General features: G+C 41.1%; 1 protein-coding gene across 1 annotated transcript in view; it reads left to right on the forward strand.

The window, feature by feature from the left end:
• LOC132003263 (myosin-2-like) overlaps positions 1 to 2,692 on the forward strand; it is a 52,765-nt gene extending 50,073 nt beyond the window's left edge. Inside the window, exons 33-36 of the mRNA XM_059378589.1 lie at positions 3 to 90; positions 357 to 461; positions 585 to 680; positions 2,492 to 2,692. Coding sequence (XP_059234572.1) covers positions 3 to 90; positions 357 to 461; positions 585 to 680; positions 2,492 to 2,644 — 442 coding nt within the window. The 3' untranslated portion in view covers positions 2,645 to 2,692. The remainder of the gene's footprint in view (positions 1 to 2; positions 91 to 356; positions 462 to 584; positions 681 to 2,491) is intronic.
• Positions 2,693 to 14,453: the final 11,761 nt, after the last annotated feature.

Consider the following 14,453-nt stretch of genomic DNA (forward strand, 5'->3'; position numbering starts at 1 on the left):
ACGGTGAAGGACCTGCAGCACCGTCTGGATGAGGCTGAACAGCTGGCTCTGAAGGGCGGGAAGAAGCAGATCCAGAAACTGGAGGCCAGGGTGGGTCTTCTGATCAGCATATTTCCCACCTCATTCCAATCCAGTTCTTGATTTTGAGTACCTTATACTGCTGAATGATTGGGACATACAGAATGAATAGAAATGTTCCTTCCTGCCCAAGAGCTTTTAAGGGTACAACTAGACTAGGGCATCAAAATACACATAAAGCAGAGTAAAAGAAGCACTGCAAGTCATTTGAAGAAACAGAAATACACTGAGTGAAAGGATCACTGTAAATGTTTTTTAAAATACCTATCTTCTTGCAGGTCCGTGAACTTGAAGGAGAAGTTGAAAGTGAACAGAAGCGGAATGTTGAAACTGTCAAGAGTCTACGCAAACATGAGAGGAGAGTGAAGGAACTCACTTACCAGGTAAAGAAAATGGCCTGTCTAGGTTTTCACCCTAGTCTGCAAGGGCTCAAAAAGCTAATGTACAACAAAATGTTCATGGTATTTGCACTTTCAAGAGACCCACCCTCCAAAATATTATTTCAGACTGAGGAAGACCGCAAGAATGTGCTCAGACTCCAAGATCTGGTGGATAAACTGCAAGCGAAGGTGAAAGCTTACAAGAGACAAGCTGAGGAAGCGGTGAGTTCTGAACCCCTTGGAGTCATCATACAATCCCTCCACCCAGCTCCAGACTTCAGTATGGCCAACCCAGCTTAGTTAGGGGAATGAAAGGAGAGGAAGGAAGGATACAATGAGGAAGGATCAAAGGAAATGGGTCAACAATGTTCTGAAGAACGAGAAGAAACCAACCACTTGATGAGCCAGGGGACACTTCCAGGAAAGGAGAAGAGCAACACAATGCTCTTAAGAGGACAAGAGTCTGGTTCAAGGAGCAGAAAGAAGCACAGGGAGCAGTAGAGAACAGGTCAAGGAGCAAAAGAGGAGGTGGATCACAGGGTCTTCTAGGTCTTGGTAAGAAGTCTGGATCACATTCTAAGTACAATGGGACACTAGGAAGCCACAGGAGGGTTCTAAATTATTCAGTCATGCCCTGGTTTATACTTTTTAAAAAGAATATTCTGGATACATTGTGGAGAATAGACTGCCCAATAACATAGGTAGGTACAGGATGACATTCTAGGAAGCTTTTCAGGTAGGCTCGTGGCTTGCCTGAGGGCAGTAGTGAAGCAAATAGAGAAGAGGGAAGTGATTCAGGGTACATTCTGGAGGGAGAAACTATAGGATGTGCTAACTGGTTGCCCTGGGAGGTAACAGAAAAGAAATCAGGGGTACTTCATCAAGTTCACAGTTTGAGAAACCAGTTGGATGGTGCAACAAAGACTACAATGGGGAACTAAGGGAGGGACAGATTCACAGGGCAAGAAAGAAATAGGAATTCTGTTATGGAAACACTCTTTGAAATGCCAACATATACAGAAATGAAGGTGACAAGGGAACAGTTAAGTCTGGAGCTCAGACTGTCTTGCTCATGTTCAGACCAATGGGTTCTTGGCACTCCACCTTATCTCATTTCCCCAACCTATGATTTATTTAAAATAATAAATACAAAATTTTCTAAATATGTAAGAATGGTTATATATACCTACTCATCACAAATTAGTTCCTCTGTTCATTAGTGGTTTTCATTATTTGGCTGACCTCTAAGGTCTGGGGTGGGAAGCAGGGCATAAAGGGGGAGAGAGAGTGACTTAATGTGTGTCTCTAACCCCTACTTCTCTCATCTGTAACAGGAAGATCTGAGGTTTTATTCACACTCTACTATTTAGTAATCCTAAGTTTTATTAATTTCTGAACTTGAATGCCATATTTTGAACTGTTGTCAATAAGCCTTTTAAAAAAGAGCAATTACTAAAGACTAAACCCAAACCGACCTTCCCAAATTCACTGCTTATCTGTTCGAACATCATCAGAGACTACTGAAGAGTATTCTGGGAAACAAATTTTGTTTCATTTCTAAATTGCATTAAATGGCAATAAGTTACACTCAAATACTCAAGGGGCAATAATTAATATTCAAGGCTAATAGCTTGATATAATATAGGCTTTTTTTTGAAGGTTTTGTTTTGTGTTTTAGAAGGTTTGGTTCATTCACCAAACTCTGGCGGTGGGGAGGGGGGAGAAGAGGTTGGAAACCTGACATATTTAGTAGTAGCTCTAAGATGTTTACATGTTCAAAAGGAGAACTTTTAGGAATGTTGATAGCAAATGTCACCTGTCCCCCTGCCCCTCCTTCTTATCCATGAGTTTAAGAAGCATGAGAGGAGTTAATACAAAAAAAAAAAAATTAGCTTTAGTCTAGTTTTTTTTTTTTTTTAAGGTTTACTAGAGTGAAGCATTTTTAAGTAAAAAGAAATTTGAGACCAACTGACCTAAGAAACTAGAAATTCTTAACTCTTTTCCCTCCTAAATGCATCTCCATTCATTCTCAGGAGGAACAATCCAACGTCAACCTTGCTAAATTCCGCAAGCTCCAGCACGAGCTGGAGGAGGCTGAGGAGCGGGCTGACATTGCCGAGTCCCAGGTCAACAAGCTGCGGGTGAAGAGCCGGGAGGTCCACACGAAAATCATAAGTGAAGAGTAATTCAACGAAATGCTAAACAGTGACCAAGGAAATGCACAAAGTGTGAACATCTTTGTCACTCTGTTTTCTACATTGTTTTTTTGCAGATAAAAAATTTATCCGCAAATAACTTGTGAGACTCTTCCCCTGCCCAACTGTGTCAATTAATCTTTTTCTGCATCAAGAAAAGAAAGAAAGAAAGAGAGAGAAAGGAAGATTTTTGGCTTTTATCTTATGGAGCAGGATTTAGTCACCAAGAATAAAACATGATAGGAACAGGCAGGCCAATCCCTGATAGTGAATGCCACACTTGTCTCTGTGGGGAGCAGATGAGGCCTAGAGGTGGGCATGAGGCATACAGAACATAGCATATGATCAATCTCACTGGGCAAAACACCAGCTAGTTATCAGAAAAGGCTGATTTCTGTTAATGAAGTAATTTATTTTAATCTCAAGATTGAGTAAAAATAAAATAGTAATTACCTATATAAGATAAATGAAACAGTAAAACATTTGGACACTCAAAAATGCTCCAAATGCAAACTCTCCACTATAAATATATCAACTATTAAGTCAGGATTAGGATCCCTTGAGAGGGAAATACATTCTGTGGACTTTCTAGTTCTAGAGATTTTTAGTGTTTTTTTCCCTGCAATAGTTTTAAGTGGTTTTCCTGGGGGTCCTCCCTTGCTGTCACATTAGAACAGGAAACAGGACGGAGTTAAGAATGAATACACTGGCAGTATCTATGCTTTCTCTGGAAAGTTCTGTGACTCTTACAAGGCTTTCTCCCAGTCTCGTTCACAGTAGTGGAAGGCCAATTAATTGTTTCCCGTTAGTTCCCTACTCTCATCATTTGGTCTCTGGACTGTGACACTGTGCTTTTCTACAGAACTGCAGCAAACCACCATCCTGATTATAACTGTTATCACTACTTCAGAGCAACATGGCTGAGAGTAGCCTGGGCCTCCTGCTCACCTCGTTTTTAATAGATGGGGAGTAGGTAAAATAGCGAGTATCTTGTCAGCTAGCAAGGTAACAAAGATCTTACAGAAATCATACACCTATTTCAAAAGAACAATATAAGGCTCCGTGTTTTAAATGGTACTATCTGGTGGGTTAAATTATCTAGCTGCCCTCATCCAGACCTTGGCTCCTGGGGAAGATCCCAGTGGGTTGTTAGGTGCCTCCACTTGTATTCTGTGGATCCTTGGAGACAACTGTTTATTCCAATTTGACATCTGGACCTGCACTTTACACTGAAATCTTTCACTCCCTACTCACAGCACTTCCCAGGAAACTCTTCTGAGAGGTGACTTACCCTCTCGCAGGCCTTTCAGAACTTAAGTTCTGCTGCTTATCCTCTTGTAGAAAGCTCTTTTTCTCTGAGATTCATGCTCTTCTGCTACTCCCCATACCTACTGCTATCCTCCACTGACCTCCTTCATTATGATTCTGGCTCCTCTTCTCTATCCACCCAACTCTTATGACATTCCTGGGAGATGTCACTGTCCATATGGATGATGCCTCCAATATACTGACTCCAGTCCCCTGGTGCTTTCTCCCTCCCTCCACTTTGTTTATTGTCTCCCTCTGGAAAATCCCCAAACTACTCACATTCACTCACCAAGTCAAGCAACTCCTTTCTGATCTTCTGGCTTTTCTTATTTAACCATATGGGACCTCCAGTACTCTGACCTTTTATTTCTTCCATATTCATTAGTCCCTACTTCCTTCCCAAGGAAACAAAAATTCATAATCTATCTCTTTGTCTACTCTCTTCACACCACTCTAAGCTTCTTTGCCATCTCCTGTCCCCTGTCACACTTGAGTGGAAAGAAACAACTTGAACGAACCCAACATTTCACTACTCCACATTTGCAAGAAGATGGTACCACTATAAATTCCCAACCACAAGCCCCACTGGGCCTTTGGTGCTAGAGTTATGCTGTCAACTTGCTCACTCTCTCTATTTCTATTTCATATCTTCTCTGCTCTCCTCAAATCTCAATTCACTGCCTTTTGGCCCTAGAAGATCACCTCTTATCCTGCTTAAAAGAAAAACTAGAGGCCACCAGATGGAAATGGCCTCCTATTCCTGATGCCAAGTCATATTTATCCTTTCAATGCAGAGGTGCTGCTCCAATTTAATTTCAGGGCCACCTCCTCAGCCCAGTTTTAAGTATCATCCCCTCCCTTCTTAGAACAGTTATACAGTGGACCCCCTTTCTCCCACTTTATCCCCAATATCTGCCACTCTACTGCATTCTTTCTTAAAATTGTCTTTTGACCCTATTTCTTTCTTCTAGTTCCTTTCTCACTTCTCTGCTTTCCTCTGCAACAAAATCTCTTGGAAGTATTGCATAAACACACTGTCTTCATCTCCTCACCTCCCATCTACTTACTCCTCAACTCACTCCAGTCTGGCTTTTGTCCCCTCCGCTCCATCTAAATGGGTCTCACTGTGATCCTCAGTGACCTCTTCATTGCTGATCAAATGGACACTTCCCAATCTTTAATCAACTTGACCTTTCAACTGCATGTTATCCATCTGACCATTCTCTCTAGGTGGAAATATTCTCTTCCCTTGATTTCCAAAACTCAGACCTGCTTTGGTATTCATCACAACTGAGGCTTTCCAGGCTCCTTCTCTTTCTCCTCCGTCAGCTCACCTGCCTCTGCCTAACCATCATGTGTTTCTGTGAACTCAGTGCAATGGGGCCCACATCTCCATTGTAGGTCCCTTCTCCCCTCTGTTGACATTTTCTCCTTGGAGGATCTCGTCCACTCCCTTGGTTTCATCCACAAACTATGAGCTCTAAATTTATATCCCAACTCCAGTTCTCTCCTCTGAGCTCCAAGCTTGATATTCCTACTAACAGAAATTCTACACCCAACAAGGTCAAAATTAATCCATGACTGTAGTCCCTAATCCTTAAGCTTCTCTTACATTCCTATACTGTTCCTCATCACAGTGGATGGCAACAGTGATCATTTAGTTGCTCAAGCTAAATACTCAGAAAATCAAGCCTTGAAACTGACCTGTCCTCACTCACCCATATCCAATCAGTCATCATGCTTTTTTTCTTTACTACTCCTAAATACCTTTCAAAACCATCAACTTCTCTGTCTCTTCTGTCATATCGCCTACCCAAATGGCCATTGTCTACTGCCTGGACTCCCACACTCTACTTTTCCATCCTGAGTCTAACCCATTCTAATAGAATTTAAACTGCAGCCAGAGAAATCTTTCTAAAAATAATGAACTGATCATGTCACTGTCCAGCTCAAAACTACCCTCTTTGCTCTTAGCATAGAGACTAAAACCCTGAAGACGGCTCTTGCCCACCTTGCGAGATCCATCTTGTGACACTCTCTTCCTCCCTGTGTGTGTCTCAGCCTCATGACCTCCCTTCAGTTCCAGGAACGTACTGTGAGCCTTCGCACATCACAGACTTAGCACTATTACTGCCTCAGCTTCAAGGATTCTCTCACTTCTCATCTCTATACTTAGACTAGCTAATTGCACTACTTTAAGAAAAAGACCTGGGCCCTCCAGAATAGGTCCAATTTTCCTGTTATATGTTCTCTTTACTTACCACTTACAAAACCGCAAATAATGTCTTTCTCCTGCATTAAAATGGAAGCTACATGAAGTACAGGTTTGGGATCTTACTCATTCATTCCTACATCCCTCCACTTGGCATTGGGCCTTGAATAGAGTACATGCTCAATTACTACATTCTGAAGTATGAATGAAAGAGTGCTTCCGAACCTCTGGATTTACTGTCTGTGTGCCCTCCAAGCCTTCCCCAACTGGCAAGTGTTTACCCACTCCTCAAGTCTTTGCTTACACATGGCTCCTTTTCATGCCTTCTTTCGGCATCAAAGCGTCTATTCTGATATGTTCTAGGACACCCTTTCCTGTATTTTAATAGCACTGTCATGTTTTCCTTGCTCCTGCTGCCTCTGACCATAGTACCCTTTCCTCTTCTTTGTGAGTCCACCCTCCTTATCCCTCAAGGGCACTGTCTCCAAGCAGCCTTCCTGAGCAGGAGGGAGAATCTCTCTAGAGCATTCACCTGTACCTTCTCCTATTCCATGATTCCTTTATGTCTTATCTTTCCCACTCAGTTTTTGAATCACACCTTCTCTCCCTCCTCAGCTTTATTGCATGCTTCCCTGTCTCTCCCCTTCAATTCCTGTATCTTGTTTTAGCTCCTCTATTCAGATATTCTATCCTGTTCATGCCTCCTGCTTGGTTAATGTGTCCTGTCTGACCTCTCCTGGTACTCAAGGAAAGTCCAGATTTTAGACTGCTTAGTCCGTTTTACTTGTTTAAAGAAATATAGTTGTATTTATTCAAGTTTACTTCTGAACTGTCCCATCTACAAAATGTATTTAAGAAAAAAAAAAACATTTTGTAATTTTTTCTCTTACTTTCAACACCTTCAAAACACATAGTGACCTTTACAGAAATGCAGAATATCCACCAAAAACCAGCACAGGAATACTAAAACATTTACTTCCATTTCCCCTACACAAGTGCTTCTTACTTCTTTATAATTACACCTCTCCTTGATATCCTGCCACTCCAAAATGTAATATATTCTCTTCCTACCTCTACTTCCAATTCTGTAGAAGATACCAACTGTTGACATGGACAGCAGCAATTTATTGGGACTTCTTTGCTAAAATAAAGGGAATTTAGCACCATACCTAAGACTTGACCAGAAAAAAAGATCTTAAAACTATGTCTTGTTGTCTTACTGAATTTCAGAAGGAGAAATAATGTTAAAAGATTTAAGGTAAATTTGTCCACTGATTTATTTTTATTAAAGTTCATCAATACAGGGGACATTAGATTCTCAAATATTAATTGTCTCCCGAGTAGTAGGGAAGGCACATGACTTCTCACACCTAAGAGGTGAAATATCAGATACCAACTCGAGGAGAAAGTAAGAATGAGCCAGACAACCACATACCAACCCCCAGGAACCAGGAAGGCCCTAAAGTATAAAATAGAATAATTAGAAAGAGCTGAATGATTCTGTCTCCCCATTATTTTCTCACGTAGACCTGCTCCTCAGGGAATCTATGTGTCTCTGAGTTAATTATAACACCTAGGAGACGCTTCTCTATTCTATTCAAGTGAAAGGTGTAGACAGCTAGAGGGGGCAGGGGATGAGTGAGCAAAGCTGCTGCCTGTGAGTAGGGACAGATTACTAATATGCTACCAAGACAGAATCTCTGAAGAACATTTTCAAGGTTCCACCTATATCTTGTAACAAAGAAAACATAAGTCTCTACATATCTCTGTCTTTTTGGCAGCATGTACTTCACACGGTTCTATGTGTCATGGGGTAGTCTGTGGCATTTCTGGTTTTCTGTGTGCTGGCTTCTGGTGGGCAAGCATTATGGCTCATCCAACAACAGGACACCATAACACCACATGCTGCCTTCATAAAAGGCAGTTTTTACAAAATGTGAGTCATTTAATAGGAGGTCTCTCATTTATTATTCTGTTAGCTGTTTACTTCTGGCATAGCTTTTACCATGTCAGTAACATCATTAGATAAACACAGAGCCTCTGAGTTGGAAGGGGTGCTGGAGGCTGTACAGCTAGGAGCTGGGTGATGGCTGCTGAGGCTGCCCTGCCTGAGCTGAGTCTTTGCTCTACCACACATACCAGCTCTATGATCCAGGGCAATTTATGCAACCAGACTGTGGCCTGATTCCTTTTCAGTATTCAGCAGTACTAACATTTTCTACTCTTTAGGTTTGCATGAGGATAAAACAAAGCAGTGTAAATCAAATACTTAGAATATACACAAGGCTCTTGATAGGTACTCAAAATACAGACCTATTTTTCCTTCACTCACCTCCCCACAATTTTTCTTGCTTAGAATGCTGCTCATTCAGAGGTCTGCAGAGGTCATTCTTTTGCATTATTCAAGTCTCGGTTCAAAGAAGCCTATCCTGCTTGCCAACTCATATGTGGCCCCCTGACTACAATAATTACTACCTCATGACTTTAACTTTTTACTTCCCATAGCACATCATATAGAATAAGCAATATATCTTTAACTTTTTTCCTAGGAATTCATTGTCTCCACCACCCCCTTCCATCAAAATGTCAAGTCCAAAAGGGCAGGGATTTCTTTTCTTAAAATCTTTTATGTCTTCCCAATAAATACAAATTAAGTGAATGAGTACCACTATATGTACTATATACTTGTGTATAGAGAAAATCACCCCCGGAAAGTAGTTTGAGGTAGTTGAGCATATTGACATCACTGACCTTGCCATCATCAAGATTTTCACAAAAATCACAATCTCAAGCATCCCATTCAGTCTCTGCACCAATAACCAAGGCATATAAGGAGAAACAGATAATCTGAACAGGCCTACATCTATTAAAGAAACTAATCAATAATTAATAAGCTTCCAAAAAAGAAAACATCAGGTCCAGATAATTTTGTTGGTGAATTCTACCAAACATTTAAGGAGAAATAACATCAATTCTCCACAATGTCTTCAAGAAAAAAAGCACAGGGAAAATTTTTTAACTTACTCTGTGAGGCCAGAATGACCCTAATATCAAAACCAGATAAAGACATTACAACAAAGGAAAACTTCAGACTAATGTCTCTTATGAACATAAAAGCAAAGTTCCCTAATAAGACACTAGCAAATCCAATGCAACCATATATATAAAGTAGTGACACATCAACCAAGCAGGGTTTCTAATACCTCCTCTTCTTCTAGCTTGCCTGCTCTAGATATTCCATGCCTGCAATTCTTTCACATCATCAAGACCTCCTATCCATTGGCCACTACTTTTTCATTGTTCTGATATGTCCTCTCATTTTCTTCCTTGTCCAAGCTTAAATCTCATGCCCCAATATTATAATAACTCACTTGAAAGATTCTTAACTCCTCTGGCCCTGGCCCTATATTTCTCTTGCTGGACAAAGTCTCACCTGGGTTCAACTTGGCTTTTCTATGGCCACATCCATGCAACTGAACTTGCAGGAGAAAAACAGATCTGTTAAACTGGTCTAACTTTAACTGTCTGACTTGAACTCAATACTTCCAGCCAAGCCTCTCGCTCTCCAAAAGGAACACTTCACACCTCCTCTTGGTACACCTGCTATGTCTCCTGCCCTCACTCTCAGCCAATGACTTCATCTCATACTTCACTGAGAAAACAGAACCAAATAGGAACTCCCTCAACTTCCCAATGTCAACTCTATCAACTAACTTGCAACTTGCCCTCACTCTGTCTTCTTTCCTAATATATGCAGTGTCCATGCTCCCCTCAGAGTCTAAATCTGCCTCTTGGCCTCTGGACTTCAGTCCCTCCTGTCTTGTCTCCCACAATAATCCCCTCCTTCTCTTGGGTCATCAATTTGTCTTAACTCTTCAGAATCCTTCTCACAAATACAAATATGCTTAGTCTCTCCCTCTTTTAACAAATCTTCCCTTGACCCCATGTCTTCCTCCAGACACTACTTCATTTATTAGCTACCCTTCCCAACAATCCTTATTTTTTCCTCTGACATTTATTATGAAACAAAACACTTGCCCCCTAGCTGTTGAATCACCCCCAGGCTTTATTCTCAAATGGCCCAGTTTTGCAGAACAGAGACTGCTATGTCCCTTTAAGAATCTATATTCCTGACCGTCAAAACCAATGGGCATAGTAAGATGGTTGTTTTAAGCCATTATGTCTGGGGAATATGTTATGTTGGCAATACTAAATGGGACATGGCCCAAGCCATGGCCAAGCCAAGAGTGGTCTTGGCCAGTTTGGAGGAGTCATGACAGTAGCTGACACACAGTGGACATTTAATAAGTATGTATAGACTAGAAAAGTGAGTGAGTGATTATAACCACACTGGAATGAGAATTCTGCAGAATGTAATAAGCAACTGACTTAAAATGAATGTGCAACTTCTTTTCAAAAGTGACGACCTGCTGGCGTCCCTAAGAAATTTTTAAAAAGAAAAACAACAACCTGACTTGCCACATCCCGAGGGATTTTACTGAGTTTGTGATGCTATGCTGGGCGCCGCAGAAGGTAAGCAACAACATCTCCAAACTGGGTTCCAGCTATACTTTTTCAACTAAATTTATCTAATAAAATCATAACAACAGGGACACCTGGGTGCTCGCTGGTTAAGTGTCTGGCTCTTGATCTCGACTCTCGACGTCATGAGATCCAGCCCCACGGTGGGCTCCGCACTGAGCATGGAGCCTACTTTTAAAAAAGTTTAAAAGCATAACAACAAAAATAATCTTGTTCACCAACATTTTCTAACCACTGTCTCTTTGTAGCCCTTACTACCATTTTGACAGCCAGTGTATATTCAGGAGTAGTGTCAGCATACCCTTGTGACCGTACCTGTAATTACAAAATGTCTGTTTCATCAGCCCCTCGTGACACTGTTCTAAGCATTTTATGTATATGATACATATGTACACACACGTATATGTATGTATATATATGTCCATTTATATATATATGAAGTGATTATCTGTAATCTCCAATAGTAATAATCTATAATATATCCATTCCTTATAAAAGCTTTTTATACTAAAGATTACTTATATAGCCTAATTTAATTCATTCAACTCGATAAGGTAAAGGGAACATCAGGTTTTTACTGAATTTATGTTTTTAGTAGATAAAGAAGTGCAAGATCACTAAAGCCTATAATATTTCCAAATCTGCAAGGATAATGGGCGGAAACGCTAGAGAGAAGCTTTTACCCAGACTGCATAAATACAGCATCCAAATCATAAAGAACCGCACAAATAAAAGAAGGCTCAGCGCTGCTTCCCTATAGGTCCTATCCAGGCAGTCCCTAGAGAAGCAGAAGTAAGGGAAACGCCCCTCCCTCATTCAGCACTGCTGCTCTCTGTCCTTGTCCAAGCTCTGCAAGGTTCTCTGACCCACTCCTGGTGGTCTGTGCCAGTCTCCACCAGAACACTTATGTTCCGTTTTAGAGCTTTCAAGATCTGGACGATCAGTCAGGCTCTGTAACTGGTCAAAGCTCTGAGTTCCGGGTGTGGTTCCTCACTAGCTACTGATGTGTGACTTAGCCTGTGTCTTGGTCTTATCCATAGTGCTTTCTTTTATCTGTCTGTTCTAAAAGTACTGCATGTGTTTGATAATATCCTGTCTCTAATTTAGATATCAGGTTCCAAAAGAAGTAAAAATAAATGAGTTGTGAAAATCTTAACATAGAGTATAATCAGACCTTTCCTCTTTCAGACTTTTGCATAAATCACTAAGCTTCCGAGAGTCATTTCCACAGAGATGGAAAAAAATAATGTCTGCCCATTCCATAGTATTGTATCAAAAGAAGCAAAAAAGTATTAAAGATTCAATCTGTTAATATGTTAAAGAGAAAATTCTAAGTCCATAGGATGCATACAGAAAGTGATCACATTAATCAGTAATTTAAGCTGGCAGATGATAGTAAAAAATACCATATCAGGACTTGGGGACACATTTAGAGTCAACAGATTTCCCGTCATATTCATCAACAGCTGTGTAGGTGGTGAAGCCACCAAAACCCAACTGGTAAGCATCATGGGCACAGGTGATGCCCACTCATGTTCTCCACCCACAAGAGTTCTGTGGACACCACAGCCCTCCTCCCACCTTAAGTAAAAGTATGTAGTACCCACCTCATTAGAGCTACAGCTAGTCATGGGGATGTGCCCATGAACAGTGGAAACCTGCATGGAGCATCACACAGCATCCTGGGGTCCCCTCAGTGAACACAAATGAGCTGGAGATATCCATGGCAAGTCCTTTAGCAAAACAAGTGTTTGTATCTGTTCTAAATCCTTTCCGACTCCCCCACTGGTCACCACCACTGCCTACCCTGACAACACACTTTCTCCAGCATGTTTAGCTTTTCAGACTTGAGAAGACTCTACTGCCAGTGTTTGTAAAATCTGGACCTTGACAAGGAATTTTCTGCCTTAATATCCATCACTTGCTGCTTCCACTCATAGTGTCAGATCTAAAATTCATCCCAGCTCCGTAATGGCTTCGAGTGCTAACACATCAATTAGTCCTGACTCCTTGAGTCTGGCTCGTACTGTCAGACCCAATTTACAAGCAGGACAGTAAGTGGGAACCTGGCTTTGGATTCTGTAGTGAATGATGTAACAGTAAAGCCGGCGAAACAGCCTTAGAGGCCCTGAGTCCACATCCCCTATCAAATGCCTATAAAGAACCCTAGATTATCCTCTGTCAAATTATTTATAGGTGACAAGAAATATTTCTAATTATATCCATTCACAGCCACAGTCAGTGAATATTGTGCAAAGAGATTGCCAAAAAAGGTTTTGCCAAGTAGGTTCCAGCTAGGACAGCTGAGGTGGCTGCTGTGCTTGCACAACGGTCTCTATAAAAGGGGAGCCCACATGCCTCGTCCTGTCCTTCCTCAAAACTCCTCAAGGTATGTATACCTGATGAACTCTTGGCCAGCTCTACATTCCTGCTGCTAATGATCTTTCAGCTTAAGGGAAAGGCCTCTATTTCCCAAATTTTAATTTTTCTTTCCATCATTCCTAAGGATGATATGGTACATGATATATTTAACTAGGATTTTGCAACTAAATGGGAAAAAGAAGAATCTGCATTCTCGCCTTTTCTCTTTCAGCAGTAGTTGTCTGCTTCGGGCCCGCCACCTTCCTCACCTGGTAACACAAGAGGTAAGAGGGATTTATTACTACTTTCTAAAGAACAAAGGGATCTCTACTGCTAAGTCTTAAAAAACGATCATCTTATTTCCTGGGCTAGTAACAGGAATAGGGTAATACAAGGAGGAGCTGTTCTTTAAAAATGGCTTCTCGTGAAATATTGACTTTTCAGACCACTTAACCACACAAAATTTAACGACTCATCTCTTCCATGTGTTGTTAGCACTTCAAAAATACAGCAATTACAATGTAATATTGAGTGTGAGCTGCTAGTCCAGCCTGACCACTGAAGATGCATTACAGAGACCATCTGATAAAATCAACAACGTGTCGACTGGGCAGTCAACATAATCCAGGCTTTCCAAGGACTCTGGCTATCTGAGGGAAGCCAGGTGGCCTTCCAGATCTTACAGTGCAATCAACACTGAACCTGGATTTGGAAGAGCAGGGTTCACATCCCAGCCCCACCACTTACAATTCTGTGATGCTGAATGACCCTTCACCTTTCTGGCCCTTAGTTTTTTTACCGGTGAAATGAGGAGGCTGCATTCTAGGTGATGGGTAAGGTCCCTGCAGCTCTTGCATCTACAACCTCAGACCGTGGCTTCTGACTACTCCTCCATACAATCAAAACTTTCAACAGACCTCCTCCCCATCTCCATATGTTGGGACTTATACTTTAAGTAGTCTGTTAAAAATACACATAATGATGAAAACCTTTTGATAAATTCCTAATTGGCTTATTTTTAATAAGAAGCTATAATGATTTAGACTTCCTAACAGAAAACATACTGTTCGCTTGCTCAAACTTGAAGCAAGTAGATTCGGGAACCCCTGCAACAACCCTGAGAATCCCTGGGGGCTTGTGACCCACAGCTGGGGAAGCCAATGATCTCAGATAAGGAGGGAAGAAGGGCATCCTTTCTGTGTTTGGTGAATGCACTGTATTACAATAATCTCTCCACAGTAGTGTGTTGTTAATGCAAAATGACCTTGTGTAAAAACACAGAAACAAAAAATAACATTAACAGGATAAGATTTTTCTTTTGAAGAAAAAACCCTAAGGTTAAATATTCAATATCTGTCCCCAGGAAGTATTTCTAAA

Source organism: Mustela nigripes, chromosome 16 (genome assembly GCF_022355385.1).
Source record: "Mustela nigripes isolate SB6536 chromosome 16, MUSNIG.SB6536, whole genome shotgun sequence".
Classification (NCBI taxonomy): domain Eukaryota; kingdom Metazoa; phylum Chordata; class Mammalia; order Carnivora; family Mustelidae; genus Mustela; species Mustela nigripes.